Source organism: Procambarus clarkii, chromosome 38, assembly GCF_040958095.1.
Source record: "Procambarus clarkii isolate CNS0578487 chromosome 38, FALCON_Pclarkii_2.0, whole genome shotgun sequence".
Classification (NCBI taxonomy): domain Eukaryota; kingdom Metazoa; phylum Arthropoda; class Malacostraca; order Decapoda; family Cambaridae; genus Procambarus; species Procambarus clarkii.
Genome location: NC_091187.1, coordinates 19,078,378 through 19,105,985, shown reverse-complemented (window position 1 = coordinate 19,105,985; position 27,608 = coordinate 19,078,378). Strand labels below are relative to the sequence as shown.

The window sequence follows — 27,608 nt, the reverse complement described above, 5'->3', positions numbered from 1 at the left end:
ACGACGACGTTTCGGTCCATCCTGGACCATTATCAAGTCGATTGTGATGATGGTGATAATGACAATCGACTTGAAAATGGTCCAGGACGGACCGAAACGTCGTGATATTCGTCGTCTCATCTTCTGGTGTGTGGTTTGATCCTTGTATCTTCAGCCACGTTATTGTGACTCGTCGTCTACCTATTCCTTCCCCACCGTCTTCTCCTTCCCCAAATAACGTCTTTATTTCCTTCATCGATTCCTTACGTCGTTCCCCACAACATCTCTCTCTCTCTCTCTCTCTCTCTCTCTCTCTCTCTCTCTCTCTCTCTCTCTCTCTCTCTCTCTCTCTCTCTCTCTCTCTCTCTCTCTCTCTCTCTCTCCCCATTAAATCTTCCTTTCACCAACACCTTCTCCAAACCTCTCCTCCACAACAATTTCCTTTCCCATCATCCCACACCAGTTACCAACCCCTCCACGCTCTCCCCAATTACTCATCCCCGAGGCCTGAGTTTGTGGAACAGGAGGCCGGAGTTCGTGGGACGGGAGGCCTGAGGTGGTTGAGCATAGGAGTGCAAGGTAACTGTTGAGTTTGCAAGATGGACATAGTTTCCCCACGTGAAGGTCCTCGAACTATGTGTGTGTGTGTGTGTGTGTGTGTGTGTGTGTGTGTGTGTGTGTGTGTGTGTGTGTGTGTGTGTGTGTGTGTGTGTGTGTGTGTGTGTGTGTGTGTGAGCCTGCAGGTAGAGCTTCATCTCCTTGGTTCCGGCTTTCGTGTACTGGTTGATTTTTTAAAATGAACTGAAGCTGTTTATGAAGCCAGCTTGTACATCTCTCATATTGTATCTAAATCTACCCCACTCACTACTCTGACACTGAATCAATCCTTTCCTACATTTTCGTGCCTCGTATCCATTTCTGATCTCCAATCCTTCCCTCTCGTCATGCTAATCATTTAATTTTTGACCGCTTTGTCAACATATAAGTCGAATATCTGGTAAACATGTCTCTTAGCCTTCTATTTGACACGTAATTCCTTCAGACTTTCCTCGTACTTTTTTTCACTTCAGGAACAATCAGTGTTGTAAACTCTGGATATATTCCTATTTCTGTGTTTTTTTTCAGATGGGTTTTTCTATGGTTTTTCAGGGCTGGGAAATTGATATTCTGACAGTGCTCAACCACAGCAATGTACAACGTCTTAAAAACCTTCTTGTCCAGGGGCCAGATTCACGAAAGCACTTACGCAAGCACTTACGAACGTGTACATCTTTCCTCAATCTTTGACGGCTTTGATTACTTTTATTAAGCAGTTTACAAGCATGAAAACTTCCCAATCAACTGTTGTTATTGTTATAAACAGCCTCCTGGTGCTTCGGAGCTCATTGTTTAATAATTGTAAACAAAGCCGCCAAAGATTGAGAAAAGATGTACAGGTTCGTAAGTGCTGGCGTAAGTACTTTCGTGAATCTGGACCCAGGTTCGTTTGAGAACCCCGCGGTCAAGATTCATGTCAAGATCTGCCAGAGACGTCTTAGAGACGGTGTGTGTGTCTATTCGAGACTCTAGGTAGCTCGTTGTGCTCAGTGTACAGATGGCTCTATAGAGCACTCGTAAAAAAACGAATAAAGATTGTAGAATTGAGAGTAAGAATACGAAGTAAAATTCAAGGATAAATTTGCGAACTGAGAATTAGAATACTCGAAGAGAATAAATGAGGAAAGATTAAAAGATGAGGTGGAAGGGAATCAATAAAAAGAGGAAGAGGGGAAGAGGGGGAGGAGGAAGAAGAGGGGATTGGGAGGAGATGATGGGAGGAGAGGCACGAAGAGAGCTGTTATTAGTGTGATGGATGAGAGAGTTGCTGGCCACTTCAAGGCGTAACATGGGGGGCCTGCCACGCTATTATTACCTGAATTTATTCTCTCTCTCTCTCTCTCTCTCTCTCTCTCTCTCTCCCTCTCTCTCTCTCTCTCTCTCTCTCTCGCTCTCTCTCTCTCTCTCTCTCTCTCTCTCTCTCTCTCTCTCTCTCTCTCTCTCTCTCTCTCTCTCTCTCTCTCTCTCTCTCTCTCTCTCTCTCTCTCTCGCTCTCTCTCTCTCTCTCTCTCTCTCTCTCTCTCTCTCTCTCTCTCTCTCTCTCTCTCTCTCTCTCTCTCTCTCTCTCTCTCGCTCGCTCTCTCTCTCTCTCTCTCTCTCTCTCTCTCTCTCTCTCTCTCTCTCTCTCTCTCTCTCTCTCTCTCTCTCTCTCTCTCTCTCTCTCTCTAAACTAAGACTTGGTTCATTAGGTATATCATTGAAGTGCTCGAGGTGCTGGTCAAGCAGTTGTGGTGACGATGCTAGTGGGTGGTGATGGCGGTAGTTGTGGTGGTAGTGGTGGTGATAATGGTAGTAGACAGGCGTCTCGATTTCACCACAATAGACTCCTCCTTCCTCTCTCTCTATATATATAACCCTTCTTATGCACACACACACACTCTCTTTTATCTTATCCTACCAGCTCTTCCTGCCTCTCACCTCCCCCCCCCCTCCACCATCACCTCTCACCCCCTTCCCAACAACAGTTTGCACCCCCCTTTCCTACCTAATCTGCCCCCCATTCCATCTCCCACGTCCATCTCATCTTGAATTTTTTCCCTATAAATAGTTTTTCCCATTTTTTTCCTGTCGTCTCCTGCGCTCGTCGGCAGCGTTATTTTTGCTGCAGTTCTGACAGTGAGGTCTTCCTTGAGGCTCTTAATGTCTCATTAGAACGTCTCCTGAACTCCTCAGATGCGTTCACTCGAATGGTTTTCCATTTTCAACCATCTCGACATTCCTTAGGTGCTGGATCCTGTCTTCCTGTCTTCAAATGACGCGTGTCACGAATCCCTGGATTTTTACCATCTCTATTGTGGATAAAGGATTCCAGTGTTTATAGTAACTTATTCATTTATTCAATGATTTATTAAACGTAAATTCAGCTATCGAATTATGTAATAAATTTAACCCGTCTTGGCTCACAGATTCGTGAGCTACGGGGCTCACAAGTTTCTAGAATAGAGTCATTGAGCTCCACATATAAGGAAGGAAGGAATTATCAGGAGAAGCGCCAAGCCATTATGACTATATAGCACTGGAAAGGGATCGGGATAAGGATTTGGGATGGGACGAGGGAAAGGAATGGTGCCCAACCACTTGGACGGTCGGGAATTGAACGCCGACTTGCATGAAGCGAGACCGTCGCTCTACCGTCCAGCCCAAGTAGTTGGGGCTCCACATATAAGATGGCGAGTAATGTAATTCATTAGTAATATTCGTCATTAAATCCCTAATGACGAATTAATCCCTTGTTTAAATAGGGATTTAATAGGGAAGGGTTTAATAAATCCATCTCAAGAATGCCTAACAGCAGAAACGTTGTCAGCTGCGTGTGTCTTGGGACTGTGGCGGGAACTGATGATTAAATCCATTGAAATAAATAGTTTCTATCAATACGTGATAGAAGGGGAGCCGGTCGGCCGAGCGGACAGCACACTGGACTTGTGATCCTATGGTACCGGGTTCGATCCCGGGCGCCGACGAGAAACAATGGGCAGAGTTTTTTTCACCCTATGCCCCTGTTATCTAGTAGTAGAATAGGTACCTGGGTGTTAATCAGCTGTCACGGGCTGCTTCCTGGGGTTGGAGGCCTGGTCGAGGACCGGGCCGCGGGGACACTAAAGCCCCGAAATCATCTCAAGATAACCTCAAGATCTCAAGATAACGTGTAAATCAGTCGACACATCACAGCTGCACGTAAAATATTCACTCTGAAATTGGGCTCGTTTCCCAATCCCTTCCCAATCCCAGGTCGAACAATTATAGTAACATGAAAAATAGGCCATTGAACAATTCGTAAGATTGTAAATAGAAGCGCGGAAGGAAGCCTTTTATAATTACACACAGAGATCACACTAACGTGATGCATCAGATGAACAAATCCACAAGGGCCGTGACGAGGATTCGAACCTGTGTCCGGGAGCATCCCAGACACTGCCTTAATCTAAGCCTACTATAATGAATAAATTACATTTTAATCAATATTAAACATATTCTTTTTTTCTACCACAGACGTGGCCACACATTTACAATGCTAACCAGCATATATACATTTTCTTCTGTCCTCCATGGACAGGGTTAGGGATTTGTTAAACATATAGTTCAGTGATTTATTGAACAATCAACCACAGAAGGTGATTGTAGTGTTTTTAAAATGCTAATCAACCCTACAGACATAAATACACAGAATTACATCTGTCCTACATAAACAGTGTTCAAGGTGTCTTTTTACATAGTGTCATTAATGTGCGTTTACAAAGGGGAAACGCAATCCTATAATAAGACTTAACTGAATTCCTCACATAAGGCAAAATTGTAATTCATTTTTTTAATAGAGATGTTAATAATAAGTGAAGATTCAGGATAATCTGTCATTCAATGATGCCTCTATACCCGTGCTCCCTCTCTCCCACTCTCTCTCTCTCTCTCTCTCTCTCTCTCTCTCTCTCTCTCTCTCTCTCTCTCTCTCTCTCTCTCTCCCACTCTCTCTTCATCTCTCTCTCTCTCTCTCCCACTCTCTCTTCATCTCTCTCTCTCTCTCTCTCTCTCTCTCTCTCTCTCTCTCTCTCTCTCTCTCTCTCTCTCTCTCTCTCTCTCTCTCTCTCTCTCTCTCTCTCTCTCCCACTCTCTTCATCTCTCCCTCTCTCTCTCTCCCACTCTCTCTCTCTCCCACTCTCTCTCTCTCCCACTCTCTCTTCATCTCTCCCTCTCTCTCTCTCCCACTCTCTCTTCATCTCTCCCTCTCTCTCTCTCTCTCTCTCTCTCTCCCTCTCTCTCTCTCCCTCTCTCCCACTCTCTCTTCATCTCTCCCTCTGTTTGAAAACGCCATTGTATCGTGATACCAATGGTCCTGTGAGAAGACCTTTATTACATTCATTATCCGGCTCTCATGGATCATTTATTAGTGGCGTGGGAAACCCAGTAGAGCTGAGTGGTCGAGGCCTGACGACACTCTCCCGCTAATTGCCTCGTTCTCTTGTTAGCGGATGCCGTCGCCACCAACTATGGGCTCATAGGATGTATTTACTCTATGGTGATATGCCCCCCTAGCTCTAAATAAAGAGCTTCTGGCCTTCGTTGCTCTGTAATCGACTCTTAAGCTCTGTCACGCTTCTGCTTGTAGCTCTTAAGCGTCAAGAGATACTGGAGAGTTCAATTTGATCTATTTGATCAAATATTAATGTAGTTTATTTACTTATCTAACAGAGGTAAGTAGATTAATAGTTGGAGCTTTGATCATGGGTTGTGCTTCATTTACTCTTTATTTACAACTAATTTACCACTTATTTACAACTCATTTACCACTCATTTACACTTCTTTATTATTTTTTCCCTTTATTTGCCCTTGATTCATCTTGTGAATAATTTTATGAGAGAATATTTCCAAGATTGTGCATTTAGTAAAAGTATTTCGCATGTAATGACAAAACTCCAAGAAAATACGATATGTTCCAATCGATAGATTACGAACATGATCGTATCGATAGATTACGAACGTGATCGAAACGACAGATTACGAACGTGTTCGAAAAGTATTTTTGTTTTGTTCGTGACGATAAATTGCAGGTGTGTTTGTTTTGTAAAGGTAAAGTGAGGGGGTGTATATTTTTTTTCCATTAGCTAGGGACATACTTCAGATTGATGGGGTTGTCAGGGAAACTTCCCTGCCCTTCTATCCCTGCAAATGCATTTCGCATCTTCTTGATTAATTAAGGTTTGAGACTGTCTGTTGCTTTCACGCCAAGAGCTTTCTCTTTAGCCTGGAGGCGCGCCCACAAATCGCTTGGGTTTTCTTATCTGGTTCCCAAAAGATCCTCTATTCTCTTTGGCCTGGTTATCTTGAGGTGATTTTGGGGCTTATCGTCCCTGCGATAAGTCCTCGACCAGTCCTCCTTTTTTTTACCCCCCCCCCCCCAGGAAGCAGCCCTAAGCAGCTGTTTAACTCCCAGGTACCTATTTACTGCTAGTTGAACGGGGGGCATCAGGGTGAAAGAATCTCTGTTCATTTGTTTCCGCCTCCATCGGGGATTGAACCAGGAACCTCAGGACTACGAATACCGAGCGCTGTCCACTCAGCCGTCAGGCCCCTGGACCGGAATTGATCGAGAATTTACTCAATCAATAGCGAAATCTGTACATTTAATTTATACATACAAGAAGGTGTACATACATCTGTATGCACGTGTATGTGTACGTACATCTGCATGCACGTGTATGTGTACGTATGTACGTGTATATGTACGTGTATATACATATTCTAATCATAGCGGCCTTGTCTTCATTTATTGAACAGTTTGCGCGCTTCACAACTTCTCACAACTAAGATTATCATTGCTATCGACAACCCTGAATGCCTCGGAGCTCATAACCTGTTTAATCAACGTCAACAAAGCCTCCATGAGTGAGAAAAGATGCACAGGTTTCGCAAGTAGTGGCGTGGGTGCTTCGTGTATCCTGGGCCCAGCGGTTTTGCACTTGTACTTTAGATATTGATGGGGTTTAGATCATTTATTATGCACCCAATACCCGTCCAGTGAGGAAGGGGGGGGGGGACAGTGAGAAAGCAGTCTGTTCTCCTGAAATGATAGTGCTTATCGGTGCTTTTGACTAAATAGTTACTATAGGATGTGATGGACCATCAATAAGCTACTTTTTGGTACTTTTTGGTACTTTTTTAATTTTAGAGTAGACAAAAAAACTTGAAAGCCAAACTTACATAGTCCTAAAGCCCCGAAATCATCTCAAGATAACCAAGATAGGTCTAATATAACACATGTATAAGGCCTAAAATTGAGTGTATTTAGCCAGGGATTGCCAGGTTATATCTTGAGATCTTGAGGTTATCTTGAGATGATTTCGGGGCTTTCAGTGCCCCCCCCCCCCGCGGCCCGGTCCTCGACCAGGCCTCCACCCCCAGGAAGCAGCCCGTGACAGCTGACTAACACCCAGGTACCTATTTTACTGCTAGGTAACAGGAGCATAGGGTGAAAGAAACTCTGCTCATTGTTTCTCGCCAGGGCCCGGGATCGAACCCGGGACCACAGGATCACAAGCCCAGCGTGCTGTTCGCTCGGCCGACCGGCTCCCCGACCGACCGGGGACGCTAATCCCCGAAATCATCTCAAGATAACCTCAAGATAGCCACTTGGTGTCGATTGCCATACTGCTGGCGAGGAAAGTATTTTAGCTTGAGAACGATGTGATTGATGAAGGCGTTTGTTTGGGTCGTCGTATCACCTCAGAGCAAGATATTCCCATTAGCTGCTCCTGGCACGGAAATCCAAGCACTTGGGCTGGACGGTAGAGCGACGGTCTCGCTTCATGCAGGTCGGCGTTCAATCCCCGACTGTCCACAAGTGGTGTGGCACCATTCCTTTCCCTCCGTTCCATCCCAAATCCTAATCCTGACCCCTTCCCAGTGCTATATAGTCGTAATGGCTTGGCGCTCTCTCCTGATAGTTCCCTTCCCTTCCTGACACGGAAGGGAAGGGAGTTATCAGGGGGAAAGCGCCAAGCCATTACGACTATATAGCACTGGGATAAGGATTTGGGATGGAACGGGGGGAAAGAAATGGTGCCCAAACACTTGTGGACAGTCGGGTATTGAACACGGACCTGCATGACGCGAGACCGTGCATGGAGCAGAAGGCTGCTCCTTTATCTCAATAAAAGACAACACTATCTTAGCCTTTATTGACGAGATAAAAAGAGAACTGTCATAGCTGAGTCGATTAAGGCAGCGTCTGGGATGCTCTCGGACGTAGGTTCGAATCCTCATCACGGCCCTTGTGGATTTGCTCAGAACTGAAAGACACACACAAGGAACTAGAAAGTAGATTTATAGATTATAGAAAGATGATTATCTCCATCATATTTCACCACCCAGCACGCTGGACTTGTGATCCTGTGGTCCTGGGTTCGATCCCAGGCTCCGGCGAGAAACACCCTGTTACCTAGCAGTAAAATAGGTACCTGGGTGTTAGTCAGCTGTCACGGGCTGCTTCCTGGGGGTGGAGGCCTGGTCGAGGACCGGGCCGCTGGTACACTAAAAAGCCCCGAAATCATCTCAAGATAACCTCAAGATAACCCTCCTCCTCCCACTCTCAGCATCCTCCCTGTCTCAGCATCTTGTCTAAGCCTCCTCAATCTCCACACTTACGTCACTCCGTTCCCTCTCCATGTCTCTCCTGCTCTGAGCTTAAGTACGGTACACTGATATATATTAAATATATATATATAGCCTCCTTCTCAATTCCAAACTCGACAGAACATAAGCGAGACAGCGTGCATATTTAAGAGCCATCAAATTAGAGATTGATTAAATCGGTGTTCCATAAAATCGGCGTTCCATAAAATCGACCCTCTATAAAATCGGCCCTCCATAAAATCGGCCCTCCATAAAATCGACCCTCCATAAAATCGGCCCTCCATAAAATCGGCCCTCCATAAAATCGACCCTCCATAAAATCGACCCTCCATAAAATCGACCCTCCATAAAATCGACCCTCCATAAAATCGACCCACCATAAAATCGACCCTCCATAAAATCGACCCTCCATAAAATCGACCCTCCATAAAATCGGCCCTCCATAAAATCGACCCTCCATAAAATCGGCCCTCCATAAAATCGACCCTCCATAAAATCGACCCTCCATAAAATCGACCCTCCATAAAATCGCCCCTCCATAAAATCAGCCCTCCATAAAATCCAAGCAAATTAGCCTCTCCATAAAAGAACAGCTGGCCACCAAAGCAGCAAGCAGAAGGTGACAGCATTGCATAAATTCACTTCAACATTGCAGCAATGACTCTCATACTACGTAACCACAACATATCTCCTCCCCCCCCCCCCGGACACGAAACACAACACCCTGTGAACCTCCTCCCTCAGGAGCGAGTAACAAAATAAGCAGCCAAAATGACTTTCTACTAATTTCCCTAACGGAGTGAAATAAATGTCGCTGTGTGGGAGTGACTGAGCATCAGACATTTTGGGAGACCCGCCGGATGAGTTAAGACACCCCTGAGATGCAATTACGCCAAATAGGAACCAAGTGAATTATTTTGAAAGCTTCCCCCGGCTGGCGTCTGTGTGTGTGTGTGTGTGTGTGTGTGTGTGGGTGTGTGTGTGTCACCAGTTGACTCAGAGAGAAGTATTAACATATAAATAGAGCAAGAACAACAAAATGCGATTAAGGCTGGTAGAGTGAAAACGCAGAATTTATATATATATATATATATATATATATATATATATATATATATATATATATATATATATATATATATATATATATATAATAATATAATATTACACATATTTTGGTAAATATTGACCGCTGGCGTTACTGATCCTTAAGTGTAAGCATTCTATGGTTAATATTTTTGGTTTGGTGAGGTTTGTTTCACTCGATTAGAAATTATATATATATATAATTCTCTCTTCTGTTTTACAGTGTGAGCTCATGGTGAATCTGTCGTAGTTTAATGGGTGATGTTGTAGTTGTTATTCTGTGTTGCAGATATCTTGTGATGTGGGTGTTGACTTCTCTATTCGTGTATCTTTTGTTAATACTTGCAGGCTTGTGTCCAGGGGCCAGATTCACGAAAGCACTTACGCAAATACTTACGAACGTGTACATCTTCCCTCAAAATTTGACGGCTTTGTTTACAATTATTAAACAGTTTACAAGCATGAAAACTTGCCAATCAACTGTTGTTATTGTTATAAACAGCCTCCTGGTGCTTCGGAGCTCATTAACTGTTTAATAACTATAAACAAAGCCGCCAAAGATTGAGAAAAGATGTACAGGTTCGTAAGTGCTTGCGTAAGTACTTTCATGAATCTGGCTCCAGGTCTTTGCTATGTCAATCAGAACAATGTGTAAGAGTTCTGTCTATATATATTCTGTCTCACTGTCTTGAGATGATTTGATTTGATTTCTAGTCTTCGATTAACTAGTCAACTAGTCTTATATCTATGTGGACATTCGCTGTGGTCAGTCATACACTTTCCAGTGTTGGTGGGTGTTGTGTGTACTTCTAGGGTCCAGTGTGCGGTCGGCCGAGCGGACAGCACGCTGGACTTGTGATCCTGTGGTCCTGGGTTCGATCCCAGGCGCCGGCGAGAAACAATGGGCAGAGTTTCTTTCACCCTATGCCCCTGTTACCTAGCAGTAAAATAAGGACCTAGGTGTTAGTCAGCTGTCACGGGCTGCTTCCTGGGGGTGGAGGCCTGGTCGAGGACCGGGCCGCGGGGACACTAAAGCCCCGAAATCATCTCAAGATAACCTCAAGAAGATAGGGTGAAGGTCTTCTCTCTCAATCCAACCACTTGGGGTGGACAGTAGAGCGACGGTCTAGCATCATTCAGGTCGGCGTTCAATCCCCGACCGTCCAAGTGGTTGGGCAACATTCCTTTCCCCCCGTCCCATCCCAAATCCTTATTCTGATCCCTTCCAAGTGCTATATAGTCGTAATGGCTTGACGTTTTCTTCCTGATAGTTCTGTTCCCTTTTCCTGTTAGTGTTTGTAGATCACCTGTTCTTGTTTTAGATTCAGCTACTCTGAACAAAAGTTCCAAGTAGCACGGGCTATGGTGAGCCCGTAGTGGACTTACCTGGCACAGGTGCGGGGCAAGTAGCACGGGCTATGGTGAGCCCGTAGTGGACTTACCTGGCACAGGTGCGGGGCAAGTAGCACGGGCTATGGTGAGCCCGTAGTGGACTTACCTGGCACAGGTGCGGGGCAAGTAGCACGGGCTATGGTGAGCCCGTAGTGGACTTACCTGCCACAGGTGCGGGGCAAGTAGCACGGGCTATGGTGAGCCCGTAGTGGACTTACCTGCCACAGGAGCGGGGCAAGTAGCACGGGCTATGGTGAGCCCGTAGTGGACTTACCTGCCACAGGAGCGGGGCAAGTAGCACGGGCTATGGTGAGCCCGTAGTGGTCTTACCTGGCACAGGAGCGGGGCAAGTAGCACGGGCTATGGTGAGCCCGTAGTGGACTTACCTGGCACAGGAGCGGGGCTGTAACTCCCTGTAGATCACCAGTACACTCACTATTTATCTTCATGGCTAGTGTGGTGTAGCGACATGGTGTAGGAGGGGGGGGGGGTGTAATTATCTTATTATCTTCAGTGATACTTGTACTGGACTGTAAGATCAGTGGGAAAGACATGACAGGGGTTTAGTTACTATTAAAGTACTACTCGACACTACAAAAAAGTTCTACTCGATTGCTCTGACGATAGAGCTTCGGCCTCACACGTGGGGTCCAGGGTTCGAGCCTCCTAGAGCCCAGGTGAAGGGCATGGGGGTGATTTTTGTTAAGAGCAAGGACGGCAGGAGACGTCCTTGTGTAGGGGGCAAGCGCAGATGGCCGTTTCCACACGTCGCCGACATGTGACGTGTGGCTATATATATACACACACGCCTCTTGTCACGGGGAAACTGTACTGTGCCTTTGGGAGATGAGAACCCATTTATTATTCACCCCATACCCATCTTGTGGGCGGTAGTGGAAAGGGTTACAGAGGCACTGAGAACACAGGCAAAATTTTTGGTTGGCCGTCCGGAGTGCCCGGAAGACGGGTGTCTTCCTCTCTGTCTATATGGGTGGTGGATGGTACGCAGCGGAGAAATACAGACAGGCAGCCGCAGCGTCTGTTATAATCACTGGAAAGCTAAACCCAAATACTCATTTAAATAAGCAAGTTAAATTAGTCACTGGAATCAAATTATGGTTTCAAATTTCCAGTCATAATGACTTCCTGCGAAATGAGGCTTTAGTTCGCATGACTGGCTTTATGCTACAATGTATTTACCGATATATTTTTTATAAATATAAGCCAAAAAAGGAATTCAAATTTCAATTTAATCATATATATATTGTTTTTCAAAAGTATCATTGACGCCTGAAATGTATTCCATATAGTATCCCACGAAAATGAAAGAAAACGAACCTTAATAAAGAAAATGTTAATCTTTAATGGTAAACATAAGTATTATTAAACGATACCAATACCCTCACTAACACACCTGACCTCGAAGAGGACAGGAAGCCAGCGGCTTGTCTAAGGTCTACCCCTTTTTCTGATGATTTTTTTTAGCTGGATTTTAAAATACCAGCAACCATTAATATGGGACTAGGAATCTGACGGACTTAGAAGAAAAGAAAGCTCTTTCCTTTCCACCAGTTTTTTGATCTTACTCAGCCTCCTCCTCCTTCTTCCAGAACTCTTATCTTCCCCTCCCCAACAACCTCTTAACCTCCCACCAGAACCACCCACACCCCTACAACCTCACCACCACCTTGATCTCCAACCAGCCTTTTGGAATCCTCGTGTTGACGGCGACATTAGAGGAGCCAGAGCCGCGGGAAGAGGTACAGGTGCGACACTGAAACTTGCATGTAGCAGAAAAGCGACCATCGTCGGCTTGTCTGTGAGGTTGGGCTGGCTACTGTGAGATCTCTGGATTGGCTACTGTGAGATCTCTGGATTGGCTACTGTGAGATCTCTGGATTGGCTACTGTGAGATCTCTGGATTGGCTACTGTGAGATCTCTGGATTGGCTACTGTGAGATCTCTGGATTGGCTACTGTGAGATCTCTGGATTGGCTACTGTGAGATCTCTGGATTGGCTACTGTGAGATCTCTGGATTGGCTACTGTGAGATCTCTGGATTGGCTACTGTGAGATCTCTGGATTAGCTACTGTGAGATCTCTGGATTGGCTACTGTGAGATCTCTGGATTGGCTACTGTGAGATCTCTGGATTGGCTACTGTGAGATCTCCGGACTGGCTACTGTGAACTCTCCGGACTGGCTACTGTGAGGTCTCCGGACTGGCTACTGTGAGGTCTCCGGACTGGCTACTGTGAGGTCTCCGGACTGGCTACTGTGAGGTCTCCGGACTGGCTACTGTGAGGTCTCCGGACTGGATACTGTGAGGTCTCCGGACTGGCTACTGTGAGGTCTCCGGACTGGCTACTGTGAACTCTCCGGACTGGCTACTGTGAACTCTCCGGACTGGCTACTGTGAGGTCTCCGGACTGGCTACTGTGAGGTCTCCGGACTGGCTACTGTGAGGTCTCCGGACTGGCTACTGTGAGGTCTCCGGACTGGCTACTGTGAGGTCTCTGGACTGGTTACTGTGAGGTCTCCGGACTGACTACTGTGAGGTCTCCGGACTGGCTACTGTGAGGTCTCTGGACTGGTTACTGTGAGGTCTCCGGACTGGCTACTGTGAACTCTCCGGACTGGCTACTGTGAGGTCTCCGGACTGGCTACTGTGAACTCTCCGGACTGGCTACTGTGAGGTCTCCGGACTGGCTACTGTGAGGTCTCTGGACTGGTTACTGTGAGGTCTCCGGACTGGCTACTGTGAGGTCTCCGGACTGGCTACTGTGAGGTCTCTGGACTGGTTACTGTGAGGTCTCCGGACTGGCTACTGTGAGATCTCCGGACTGGCTACTGTGAGGTCTCTGGACTGGTTACTGTGAGGTCTCCGGACTGGCTACTGTGAACTCTCCGGACTGGCTACTGTGAGGTCTCCGGACTGGCTACTGTGAACTCTCCGGACTGGTTACTGTGAGGTCTCCGGACTAGCTACTGTGAGATCTCCGGACTGGTTACTGTGAGGTCTCCGGACTGGCTACTGTGAACTCTCCGGACTGGCTACTGTGAGATCTCCGGACTGGCTACTGTGAGGTCTCCGGACTGGCTACTGTGAGGTCTCCGGACTGGCTACTGTGAGATCTCCGGACTGGCTACTGTGAGGTCTCCGGACTGGCTACTGTGAGGTCTCCGGACTGGCTACTGTGAGATCTCCGGACTGGCTACTGTGAGGTCTCCGGACTGGCTACTGTGAGGTCTCCGACGGTGAAGACTTGGTAAAAGTTGCGTCCAGCCAGGACTGTCGTAGGTTTTCATTATCATCTCCGCATATAAACATACACGTATACAAGTCCTATATATAAATATATGAGATCAAGTTAAGAGGAAAAGTTAATAGTTTACATATATTTGTGTTGCGGCAGCGTATACTAGGTCACGTGGGAGAATTGTTGTTGTTTAAGAGTCGCTTCAGGTGAAGCACGGGCTAAGGTGATCCCGTAGTTCGTGGGAGAACTTTTACACACGAGAGGAACACTTTAAAGCCCTGCATTTGCCATGCAAGAAATTAAGTCTGGTCGAGAGTGCATATGCAGAGTAGCAGGGAATGATGCACTCCGTGTTAAAGGTTATCTTAAGGTTATCTTGAGATGATTTCGGGGCTTTTAGTGTCCCCGGGGCCCGGTCCTCGACCAGGCCTCCACCCCCAGGAAGCAGCCAGTGATAGCTGACTAACACCCAGGTACCTGTTTTACTGCTAGGTAACAGGGGCACAGGGTGAAAGAAACTCTGCCCATTGTTTCTCATCGGCACCTGGGATCGAACCCAGGACCACAGGATCACAAGTCCCGCGTGCTGTCCGCTCGGCCGACCGGCTCCCTGGTTGCAAAGGTTGCAAAGTGACTATTTGTCAGTAAGCAGGATGTCACTGATAACATTTATCAACCTTATGCTTGTAATTATAGCCACATCATAGGGGCCCCTTTAACCATACATTTCAACGCACAGAACTTTGTAAAATATCCACCGATATTATGAATAATATGTATATGTATAATAGGACAATGTAAATTTACACATTTACACATTCACACATTTACACACAATTTTCCGTTGCAAACACAACTGTTAGTATTTGTGTATATTATTTTTAGAATTATTGCAGCGAAGATTTGGTTAATTTTTCATTTTTTTTATATTATAGGTTTTTCTCGAGTATTACTTGGTATTTGATAGCATTTACTTAAGGGAACAGGACATGTATTTAATCTGTATACTGAAGCTGACATATAGTTTGATAACTTGTATAATTTTCACTCGTTTATGATTTGTGACACGTCCTTGTAACACGTCCTTGTAACTCGTCCTTGTAACACGTCCTTGTAACACGTCCTTGTAACACGTACGATCGATCGTGGTCTGATGAGATCCACAGAAATTCTAGCAGTAAAAATGATGGCAATTATTCCACATTAAGGTGTGTGTGTGTGTGTATATATATATATATATATATATATATATATATATATATATATATATATATATATATATATATATATATATATATATATATATATATATATGTCGTACCTAGTAGCCAGAACTCACTTCTCAGCCTACTATTCAAGGCCCGATTTGCCTAATAAGCCAAGTTTTCCTGAATTAATATATTTACTATAATTTTTTTCTTATGAAATGATAAAGCAACCCTTTTCTCTATGTATGAGGTCAATTTTTTTTTATTGGAGTTAAAATTAACGTAGATATATGACCGAACCTAACCAACCCTACCTAACCTAACCTAACCTATATTTATAGGTAAGGTTAGGTTAGGTATCCAAAAAAGCTAGGTTAGGTTAGGTTAGGTAGGTTAGGTAGACGAAAAAACATTAATTCATGAAAACTTGGCTTATTAGGCAAATCGGGCCTTGAATAGTAGGCTGAGAAGTGCGTTCTGGCTATTAGGTACGACATATATATATATATATATATATATATATATATATATATATATATATATATATATATATATATATATATATATATATATATATATTTATATATAAGAAATTATACCAAATTTTCGACATTATACGTAAAACTTAAAAGAAACTGAAAAAGGTCTACTCGGATATGAGTGGCAGTTCCTCTTTTTTATTTGTGAATATACTAACAATCCCTCTTTAGGCCTAAAAACAATCCTCAAAAAGTATTAAGAACATAGAAAGAGAACATAAATGAGTTAAGATCTGTGAGATAAACTTAGGAACAAGGAAAGAGAGAACAATAATGAACAGAGTTCTTATACGCTGTAAATTAGAAGAACCTAACAGAATGAACAAATGTGTAACCTAACAGAATTTCATGTGATTAGATGGCTTTAAGGTTTAGAGAGAAGATCTAACCTAACCTAACCTAACCTAACCTAACCTAACCTACTTCACATGACAAATAATACAAAAGATGATGCATAATAAAGAAACACCTCCAAGATATTTTTCCTTTAGAATATATTGATCAGTTACATATATATTACAATACATAATCGCTCCTACAGTAACCTAATTATTAAATTAGTCTCTTAGGGGAAACACTGGAGCTAATAATGCCTCATTTTTTAACAATTATATTAGACATTCAAAATTGATCAAAGAACATATTTCTATGGATATAAATAAATTTGAATTTGATTATGTCAAATTTGACATGAATGAGGGTTTGGGTGTAGAGTTGGAGTAAGTATCATTGATGAACAAATTCACAAGGGCCGTGACGAGGATTCGAACCTGCGTCCGAGAGCATCCCAGACGCTGCCTGAATCATTTGTTCATTTGATGCATCACCCAATTGTGATTTCTGTGTGTAAAGCATCATTGATGTATGGAGTGAGGGTGTGGATGTAGATTAAGGATGTGGATATGGATTAAGGATGTGTTTATTGAGTTAGGATGTGAGAATGGAGTAAGAATATCCCTTCCGGACGTGAGGCGACGCCTCGATAGTTTTGACGTCTAATGTATTGTAAATAAAGTAAATACAAGCCCTCTAATTTTGTCGTGTCATTTAGTATTTTAAATAAATTGAAAAATGAAAATTAATGCATATACAAAATTTCTTTGTGCAAATGTTTATGTATACATCGGTGAAGCTCTTCACTATCAAATCACTACTCGTGATTTGATATTATGTATTTAATTTGTATTTATCAAATACAAATCACTTCTTATACAAGGGATTTGATTTGATAAATCACTATGATGTACTTCTAACGAACTTACAAAGTTCGTTAGGAGTACCTCGACCCTCAACCATCTCAAGGAGGAGCTACAGCGTCTCCTTCCGTTTAGTGACCGTAGTTTTGCTTATTGAAACTGGCTAGGCTGTCTCTCACGCTCCTCAAGATGCCTCGCTCACCCTCTCTCTCTCTTTGAGGGCTTCCACGCCTCAAAATATCCCCTCCTCAGTAGGACTTCTGGACGCGGTCGATCCAAGAGATGAAGGAGCTGATCCTGGTGTAGACTCCTGGGTAGTAACTCTTGCCGCACCCGATGCCCCAAGACACTAGACCGATCTGCTTCCAGACTCCGTCGACGAACTTCACCAGCGGTCCGCCGCTGTCACCCTGTCACCCCACAGACACGACAAAAACAATTGTAGTTGCATGAAACTTGTATTTTTTTGTGTATAGCGTATAAAATACATTAACAGTTCTACATAGACGGAATTAGACTACAGGAACTATGCATATGTAACTGTAATGCAGGTATTTTTCATACATAAATTATAAGAATGTGAAGGCGCGCGCGCGCACATACGCCCGCGCCCCTGTACACATGGCTAATTTATAATGATCTGACAACTTGCTAAGTGGAAAGCAACTTTCACAAGCACAAAAAAGTGTCCAGGTTCGACAAATCAGCAAACCTAACAGTGCATGTGAACACCTGGAGAATGACATCTGACCCCTGTGACCTTTCCAGAGAGACGTGTGACCTATGTGACCCCCTAGAGTGACATCTGACCCCCCTGTGACCCCTCCAGAGTGACATCTGACCCTCTGTGACCTCTCCAGAGAGACGTGTGACCTCTGTGACCCCCTAGAGTGACATCTGACCCCCTGTGACCCCTCCAGAGTGACATCTGACCCTCTGTGACCCCCCTAGAGTGACATCCGACCCTCTATGACCCCCTAGAGTGACATCTGACCTCTGTAACACACACCTAGAGTGACCTGTAACCCCCCTTAAGAGTGACCTGTAACCACCCAGACTGACCTGACAGGAGTCGAATCCGGTGGCGCCCGCGCAAAGGTACGAATCGACGATGCCTCCTGGAGCCGCCGCTCCGTACGTCGACCTACACTCAGCGTTGCTGGTGACCTTTAGTTTGACCTCGTACAGCGTCGCCGGCTGAGGTCCTCCTGTGTGGAGGAGAACCATGGGGGATGTAGAGCAGGTTGAGACTCCGCTACAGCTGACTAACTCCCGGGTGAATATTTACTGCTAGGTGAACAGGTACATGAGGTGATAGGAAACGGGCCCAACCAATTGCTATTTGAAAGAGACACAAAATGATGGAAAAAGAGAGGAATGAGAAACAAAATGATGAGAAAAAGAGAGGAATGAGACACAAAATGATGAAAAACGAGAAAAATAGAGAAAAATGAGACACAAAATGATGAAAAACGAGAAAAATAGAGAAAAATGAGACACAAAATGATGAAAAAAAAGAGAAATGAGACACAAAATGATGGAAAAACAGGGAAGGGGGTTGGAAATGAGACATAACTGTAAGCCACCACTCTCTATAACCGGCTCTATATACATCTATCCGGACCTTCGAACATGCTGCCCCATCCGGCCACGGTGACGAATTCGTCGACGTAGTCGTTGCCGCTCCGATCGAGACACACCGGACGTACGACGTCGTTGAAGACGGCCGGACGGTCCAGCGTCATCATAGCCACGTCGTTGAGCTGCGGGAAGAGAGTCGTTGAGGGTAATTCGGTCGTTTGGGTCGCTTGCGTTTAACTCAGAGTGTTAAATTCATATTATTCATTTAAAATTTATATAATTGTATTCATTAAATCTGTACTAGATTTTCTTTATGCATTCACAGCTTTATGTTAATTCATTTGATTCGATAATTCACTTTTATTAGGCAATTTGTTCCATTTCTTTGTCCAGGACTTGAATAAACTTTCAGTGTATATACATAAAAATGCAGAATGTACATTTCGGTATATATACACCAAGAGGTGAAGGGTAAACCTCTGTGTATATAGGAGAGAAGCAGAATACATACCTATGTATACACATGGAGGCTGACTCTATACACAGTTTCAAGTGTAGATATGATAGAGCCCAATAGGCTCAGGAATCTGTACACCTGTTGATTGACGGTTGAGAGGCGGGACCAAAGAGCCAGAGCTCAACCCCGGCAAACACAACTAGGTGAGTACACAAGAGGCTCGATTCCTGAACCCATTATACGACTCTTTAATCCTCTCCTCAACTGCACACGGTATGGGTATGAGGTGCATAATAAATGACTCAGTGTCAGCCCTACTCCCGAGGGAGGACTCACCAGTTTCCTGGAGTCGTAATCCTTGTGTCTCACCACTCGGCTGACCTTGAACTCCTGGGCTGTTCTCTCTGCCAAATGGATGTTGTGAGCCCCGACTCGGACTCTGAGGTTGGCAATGTCTAGGTGACTCATGCTGTGGGAGAGAAGGGCAGCAATAGTGAGCTCTCTGGAGCTCTCGTCAAGATTTGAGACATTGTTATGTAGACTTTAGACTATAGATATGTAAAGTTTCGACGTTTTATTTACGATAACTCCTTCCCTGTATGGGCTTTGTCTCATCCTACAAAATAGTAGTGATTCCTAATATAGGAGATTAAGTTACATTTACAATGTACAACAATATACAATAATTTACAATATAATGATGGAGGTGGAAGTTTTTTTCAGGTGGTAGGAGGGCAACCCGTTCTCGCAAATTTAATAAGTCAATATTGACTTATTAAATATGTGCATAGGTGACATACTTAACATAATAGTTTCCCTTGAAAAGCTTCATAGAAAACACCGACCTTACCTAACCTACTTAGTATGTTAAGATAAGCATCTTATTGCTTCGTAATTACAATTATTACCTAACCTATACCTATAATAGGTTAAGTAACAATTGTAATTACGAAGCTATAAGATGCTTATTTTAACATACTAAGTAGGTTAGGTAAGGTCGGTGTTTCCTATGAAGCTTTTCAAGGGAAACTATTATGTATAGTATGTCACCTATGCACGCAACTAATAAGTCAATATTGACTTATTAAATTTGCGAGAACGGGTTGCAACGGGAGGTGGAGGGGGACAGTGTGAGGAGAAATGGGGGAAATCTTTTAAGAACAGTATCTATATTTGATAAATAATATTTCCTAACTCAAATAATGTGGCTTTATTATTGCCCTATACTCACTGAGCGATGCAGTGGGCGGCCGTGAGAATGTGCGTGCTGTCGATAAGAGATCCGCCACAGAACTGCTTGTTCCTGTTGAACACTGCCGCCTGTACGGAGCAGAGGCGGGACAAGAAGGACGCGTTATTATTGAACATAATGATGGAATGAGAAGTTGGGGATGGCGGGAGGGGTCGTCCTCATTTCTGCGTGAGGAGGAATCTGTGAGGAATGTCTTAGTGGAATGGGAGTTGTGATAATTTTGAATTTTTGTTTGTATCTTCCCTCATACACTACTTGCACCCCTTATAACACATGCACGCTACTTGCAAGCCCCTTCTCACACACATGCACGCTACTCTCAACCTCCCCCCACCCCCAACCACCCCCACACACACACTTTGGGACCACCTAAGACTACATAGATGAACTAACTTTCCCTTTTGTTTACAAGTGAAGAATGAAAGAAGTTCACTCATGAATAAATAAGCTAAATATATTGCTAAATATATCTAAATATATCAATATATATTTAGTGCTATATTGCTATATATACAATATAACACAGAACGCGATATTTTCTAAACCAAATTGGAAAGTTTGCATTCATAAATGCTCCTAATACTTAATACTTTGTTTAGGATTAGGTTTGTGGTTAAATGGAACACATTTCCTGGTACAATAGAATATGTCGAATCGTTGGATCGTTTCAGACGTAAGATGGATATGTATATCAATTATGTCCATGGGAGAAGCTGTTACCCATGCAGCAGGTCCTCCCCCCCCCCCTTCTTTCTGGGCGCTAAAATTCTCCAATGGAAAGGCAAACGCCAATACGCTGTATTATGTATATGTATACATGTTATATGTATTTTTTATATATGTGTAACCCTTCCCTTTACTTTAGGAAACTCTTACCCTCAAAGATGCAAACTGATTCACTTACGTTCTGACATTTGTGGCAAATATATCTAATTCCTGACACCTTATACAGGCTGACACCACTACACCCTTACACCTTATACAGACTGACACCACCCCACACTGATACCTTATACAGACTGACACCACCCCACCCTTACACCTTATACAGACTGACACCACCCCACACTGATACCTTATACAGACTGACACCACCCCACCCTTACACCTTATACAGGCTGACACCACCCCACACTGATACCTTATACAGGCTGACACCACCCCACCCTTACACCTTATACAAACTGACATTACCACACCCTGACACCTTATACAGGCTGACACCACTACACCCTTACACCTTATACAGACTGACACCACCCCACACTGATACCTTATACTGACTGACACCACCCCACCCTGACACCTTATACAGGCTGACACCACCACACCCTGACACCTTATACAGGCTGACACCACCACACCCTGACACCTTATACAGGCTGACACCACCACACCCTGACACCTTATACAGGCTGACACCACCACACCCTGACACCTTATACAGGCTGACACCACCACACCCTGACACCTTATACAGGCTGACACCACCACACCCTGACACCTTATACAGACTGACACCACCCCACCCTGACACCTTATACAGACTGACACCACCACACCCTGACACCTTATACAGGCTGACATCACCCCAACCTGACACTTTATACAGGCTGACACCACCACACCCTGACACCTTATACAGACTGACACCACCCCACCCTGACACCTTATACAGACTGACACCACCACACCCTGACACCTTATACAGGCTGACATCACCCCAACCTGACACTTTATACAGGCTGACACCACCCCCACCCTGACACCTTATATAGACTGACACCACGACACCCTGACACCTTATACAGGCTGACACCACTCCACCGTGACACCTTATACAGGCTGACACCACTACACCCTGACACCTTATACAGGCTGACACTTCTACACCCTGACACCTTATACAGGCTGACACTTCTACACCCTGACACCTTATACAGGCTGACACTTCTACACCCTGACACCTTATACAGGCTGACATCACCCCAACCTGACACTTTATACAGGCTGACACCACCCCCACCCTGACACCTTATATAGACTGACACCACGACACCCTGACACCTTATACAGGCTGACATCACCCCAACCTGACACTTTATACAGGCTGACACCACCCCCACCCTGACACCTTATATAGACTGACACCACGACACCCTGACACCTTATACAGGCTGACACTTCTACACCCTGACACCTTATACAGGCTGACACTTCTACACCCTGACACCTTATACAGGCTGACACCACTCCACCCTGACACCTTATACAGGCTGACACCACCCCACCCTGACACCTTATACAGGCTGACACCACCCCACCCTGACACCTTATACAGGCTGACACCACCACACCCTGACACCTTATACAGGCTGACATCACCCCAACCTGACACCTTATACAGGCTGACACCACTACACACTTACACCTTATACTTACAATCCAAGGATAAGTGTGTGGAGTGGCTTGCGAACCTCCAGTGACTTTGAAACCCTCAAGATAAACATTGTAGAAAGCCCCGGGGGAGCAGGGGTCCTTGCCCCCCTCGTTGGACGGTACTGGGGGCGCAGCTGGGGTATCGAACCCATTTGGCAGGAGATGGAGGGACGGGTAGGAATTGGTCGGATATAAGGGGAAATGGGATAGATGGAGGATAAAAGGAGGGATGTAGGGAAGGTTAGGGATAGAAGAGAATAAACAATATTAATCCAAGCGACATTTATAACATTATTTGATCATATTTGAGAGATAGAAATAATCTTGGTCTCTCATTCCTTTATACCAATGTAACTTGAAATTACTTTTTTTTTATGATGGAGAAGAACTAGAATTCCAAAGATATGAGCTATGTAGACTTTCAAAGGGCAAAAACTTAATTTTACGGGTGAAAAAGATTGACTAGCTTATGAAGTCGATTTTCAGACGGTACGAACTAGACTTTTACAATTTTTTTTCAAGGAATTTCAAAGAAAATTCAAAGAAGACTTACGAGCTCCGACGGTGTCGTCAGCAGGCGGCCGCTCCCAGAAGGGCACCTTCGAAGTGGGTGGTTTGGGTGTAGTGGGAGCAGTTGTCCAAAACGGATTAGGTGTGGTTCTTCGGGTTGTAGTCAACCACGGTTTGGTGGTCTGCCACCAGGAAGTCGGTGTAGATCTTACGGTCGTCGTCTGCCACCAGGAGAGTGGTGTGGTCTTTGTGGTTGCGGGCTCCCACCAGGGCTTTTGGGTGGCTGGTTTGCTAGTGGGGGCGCTGGGGGTAGTGGGCCCTGGAGTAGCCCACCACGGGAAGTTAGTGTGCTCTGGAGGGTGGGTTATTATAGGGGGGTGGGTTTGGAGGTCCTGCCACGGGTATCTGACAGACGGCTTCTCGAGCTCAAAAGAGGGCTCCTTCGGGGGTACGAACTGGACGTGGCTGCGATCCAGTAATCCCGGTTCATCGTCTTCTGCTGCCGTGTACTGGTCCGGGGTTTCCTTCCGCTGGTTCGCCAATCTCACCTCGTTCGAAACGTCGTTGGAGGGACGGTGGCTTTTGGAGGGCTCACAACACACGCCAAACACCTGCAAAGTGGAAAATACCTTCACTACTCGAGACAAGACTGACTCACAGATGTTTATCCCACTTGTTCTCCAATGGACAGATGCTACACAGCTGTTGACCCGATCATTATCTTGTTCATTTAACGGAACGCAAATGTTAAAAAGACATTTTAATGTAGATTTTATATTTCCAGGTTTTTCCTGTCTGTCGGAAAGACAAGTGACAGGCGTCAAGGCGTATTCACCACGACCAGACACGACAGATGCTCATTATAATTACCAACACCATATCACCGAATCGTCGGACGATTTGGTCGGACGCGCGACCAAATCGTCGGGCGACAAATCGTAGCATCCAACGACGCTTCGTTATCCAATGAGTCAATAACAGACAAAATATTAAATCCGTATGAAACGATCGAAAGTGAATTCCATGAACTCCTCGGACACATGGGGTTCGATGCCAGTTCCCTTGGGGCCGAGTTAACAGGTGTGACACATGCTGGTCCACTTACCAGGCTTCCCTTGGGGCCGAGTTAACAGGTGTGACACATGCTGGTCCACTTACCAGGCTTCCCTTGGGGCTGAATTAACAGGTGTGACACATGCTAATCCACTTACCAGGCTTTCCTTAGGGCTGAGTTAATAGGTGTGACACATGCTGGTCCACTTACCAGGCTTCCCTTGGGGCTTAGTTAACAGGTGTGACACATGCTGGTCCACTTACCAGGCTTCCCTTGGGGCTGAGTTAACAGGTGTGACACATGCTGGTCCACTTACCAGGCTTCCCTTGGGGCTTAGTTAACAGGTGTGACACATGTTAGTCCACTTACCAGGCTTCCCTTGTAGTTGAGTGGACACGTGTCATAGATGCCTAAAATCCAGGATTCTTCAGGAGTGAAAGAGGGCAGCCTCAGGAGGGGGTAACAGTCCTTGAAGTGACGACACTCTCCAGGGGTGCTGCCGTGGGTGGGATGGGCGTGTGTTGGGGGGAGATGAGCAGCGTGGGCGGTGGTGTGGGCGTAGGGGTAGATGATGACAGTGTGGAGATGTCCAAGATGCGGTCCAACAGCATCCACAGCAGGAAGTAATGAGGAATAAATGTATAGGATAAATAACTACACCAAGTAAATATAATTCCTAGCTGATTATCAGTAGTAACGCATGTATATGACGTTAATTAATGTCCGGTATGATTATATTTATGTCCGGTATGATTATATTTATGTCCGGTATGATTATATTTATGTCCGGTATGATTATACATATGTCCGGTATGATTATATTTATGTCCGGTATGATTATATTTATGTCCGGTATGATTATATTTATGTCCGGTATGATTTTATTTATGTCCGGTATGATTATATTTATGTCCGGTATGATTATATTTATGTCCGGTATGATTACATTTATGTCCGGTATGATTATATTTATGTCCGGTATGATTATACATTAAATCGCTAAGATTAGAGAGGCAGACAGGTAGATATTCTCTGTTTTAGGTATACTCGGGGCGAGGTCTCCTCCTCCCCTCTCTCTATCTCAATATATTTGAGATAGAGAGAGAGATAGAGAGAGAGATAGAGAGAGAGATAGAGGAGTCTCTATCTCAAGATATAGTCTTCCCCTGAATGAACAAATCCACAAGGGCCGTGACGAGGATTCGAACCTGCGTCCGGGAGCATCCCAGACACTGCCTTAATCGACTGAGCTACGACTGAGTCGATTAAGGCAGTGTCTGGGATGCTCCCGGACGCAGGTTCGAATCCTCGTCACGGCCCTTGTGGATTTGTTCATTTGATGCATCACGTTAGTGTGATCTGTGTGTGATAGTCTTCCCCTCTCTCTCTCACTCTATATTTCACCGAGCAACTTCACCTATGCACCCATAATTGCACGTATCAATGCCCTAATGCACCCATAAATGCACGTATCAATGCCCTAATGCACCCATAAATGCACGTTCAATGCCCTAATGCACCCATAATTGCACGTATCAATGCCCTAATGCACCCATAAATGCACGTATCAATGCCCTAATGCACCCATAAATGCACGTATCAATGCCCTAATGCACCCATAAATGCACGTATCAATGCCCTAATGCACCCATAAATGCACGTATCAATACCCTAATGCACCCATAAATGCACGTATCAATGCCCTAATGCACCCATAAATGCACGTATCAATGCCCTAATGCATCAGATCAGCCGCTCCACAATGCCCCACCTGGAGAGGCGATGCGTGCAGTAAGTTGGGGCGTTGTCTGCATCCGGGACCAGGTCTCCCCTTCCTGAGTGGGCCACAGGCCGGAGCTCGATCCTGGGAGGTGGGTCGTGATCCGGGGGACTTGCGTCACGCTTTGCTTCAGACGCTGACGCAGCTGCGGGTGGAGAACGTGTACTCTGTTAGTCGAGACTCCAACGTGACTTGTTGTGGTAAAGGAGGACTAATTAGTGACTATATTTAATGAGAAAACACTACTATATTATGAGGTTAGGTTTTCCTAATAGGATTTTTTTCGAAAATCTGAATATAAGAACAAATTTAGTGAAATGTCTTTCACTGTCATGTTCCTACACTTGCACTGATTTACTTATATCCGATAAAATCACATATTATTAATGACAACAATAGTGAGAGAAAAGTACCTTACCGTACTCAGTTGAAACAATTAATTAGTTTTCTTAATATTTTAAGGAAATATTGAAAAGATATTCACCAATAAAATTCTTTTCCCTCACAGGGATCCCAATCTCCAGTAGTTATGAGCAGTATATATATAATGAATACAAATATAAATATACATGGTATAGCAAATAAGAGAGGCACGCATGCAACTGCAAATATAATTAATTGCAGTCACAGAAACAAAACTATTAAACATAATACGGGAATGAGCTTTTTTTTCCAACAAAGGCTACAAGGTATTCAGGAAATACACAATATGAGAGACTAGGAGTGAAGCTGATTTTTCCAATTTTTTTTTTTGAGTTTTGAGAACATAAGTATTGTAGAGGTCGCCACACAAGGTTATATTGTACAACAGTCATAGTGGACATGACTGTTGTTATGTCATATTATACAATAATATGATCATATTATACAATATGGTCATATTATGCAACAGTCTTTCAGGGGACGATACAGAGAGAGCAATACCAGTAGCTTCTTCATATTCTGACTTAATGCAACATTTCGTTGATCACAAAGTTTACCGTCTTGGCATGTGAGTGGATGAGAGAATTCGGCCCCATGGTTCAACAGATGGGAACACAATAACCAGAGTAAGATATAGGTAGCTAAGTCCTAAAGGAATCAATGCGATCTTACACTAAACAGGAACTTAGAACTCTTGAATCCGAAGAGAGACGTAGAACAGTTTTAAACAATATATCGGCAAACTCTTAGAACCCTTTCAAGACTAAACTAAGAGTGGAAAACGAGTATAAACAACGAGAAACCACTCGAGCGAAAAGCACTTTAGTACTCAAAGGCATTTACCTTGAATATATGTTGATTCTGATACATGTAAACGACATACTCGAGAAGATAATCATTTACATGTTGATGTTTGCTGATTTTGCAAAGCTGATGAGAATGGATAAGGAGAGTCGCAGACACACTTACCAGACTGGTCAGACATGTGGCTACTGGAGCTCAATCTCATCAAATGTCAGAGTATAAGAGGAAGTAGCTTAATGAATCAGCCAAGGAGAAGAATCTTGATGTGATATAACACAAAATATAATGTCAGACTCTCACATATAATGAATAACATCTAGCAAATTAAACAATGATAGAGTACAAGGTTATCCACATTTAGCTTAATAGAGTACAAGGTTATCCACATTTAGCTTAATAGAGTACAAGGTTATCCACATTTAGCT

At 44.4% G+C, this 27,608-nt stretch overlaps 1 protein-coding gene across 1 annotated transcript in view; it reads right to left on the bottom strand.

Moving 5' to 3' along the window:
• Positions 1-16,164: 16,164 nt before the first annotated feature.
• The window catches only part of LOC123771985 (lethal (2) k05911), an 81,706-nt gene continuing 70,262 nt past the window's right edge, over positions 16,165-27,608 (bottom strand). The window contains exons 2-10 of the mRNA XM_069337826.1: positions 25,948-26,101; positions 24,546-24,672; positions 23,166-23,733; positions 22,616-22,746; positions 20,153-20,241; positions 19,258-19,390; positions 18,508-18,646; positions 17,946-18,091; positions 16,165-17,293 (exon numbers count right to left, since the gene is read on the bottom strand). Of these exons, the coding sequence (XP_069193927.1) occupies positions 17,132-17,293; positions 17,946-18,091; positions 18,508-18,646; positions 19,258-19,390; positions 20,153-20,241; positions 22,616-22,746; positions 23,166-23,733; positions 24,546-24,672; positions 25,948-26,101 (1,649 nt within the window). The 3' untranslated portion in view covers positions 16,165-17,131. The remainder of the gene's footprint in view (positions 17,294-17,945; positions 18,092-18,507; positions 18,647-19,257; positions 19,391-20,152; positions 20,242-22,615; positions 22,747-23,165; positions 23,734-24,545; positions 24,673-25,947; positions 26,102-27,608) is intronic.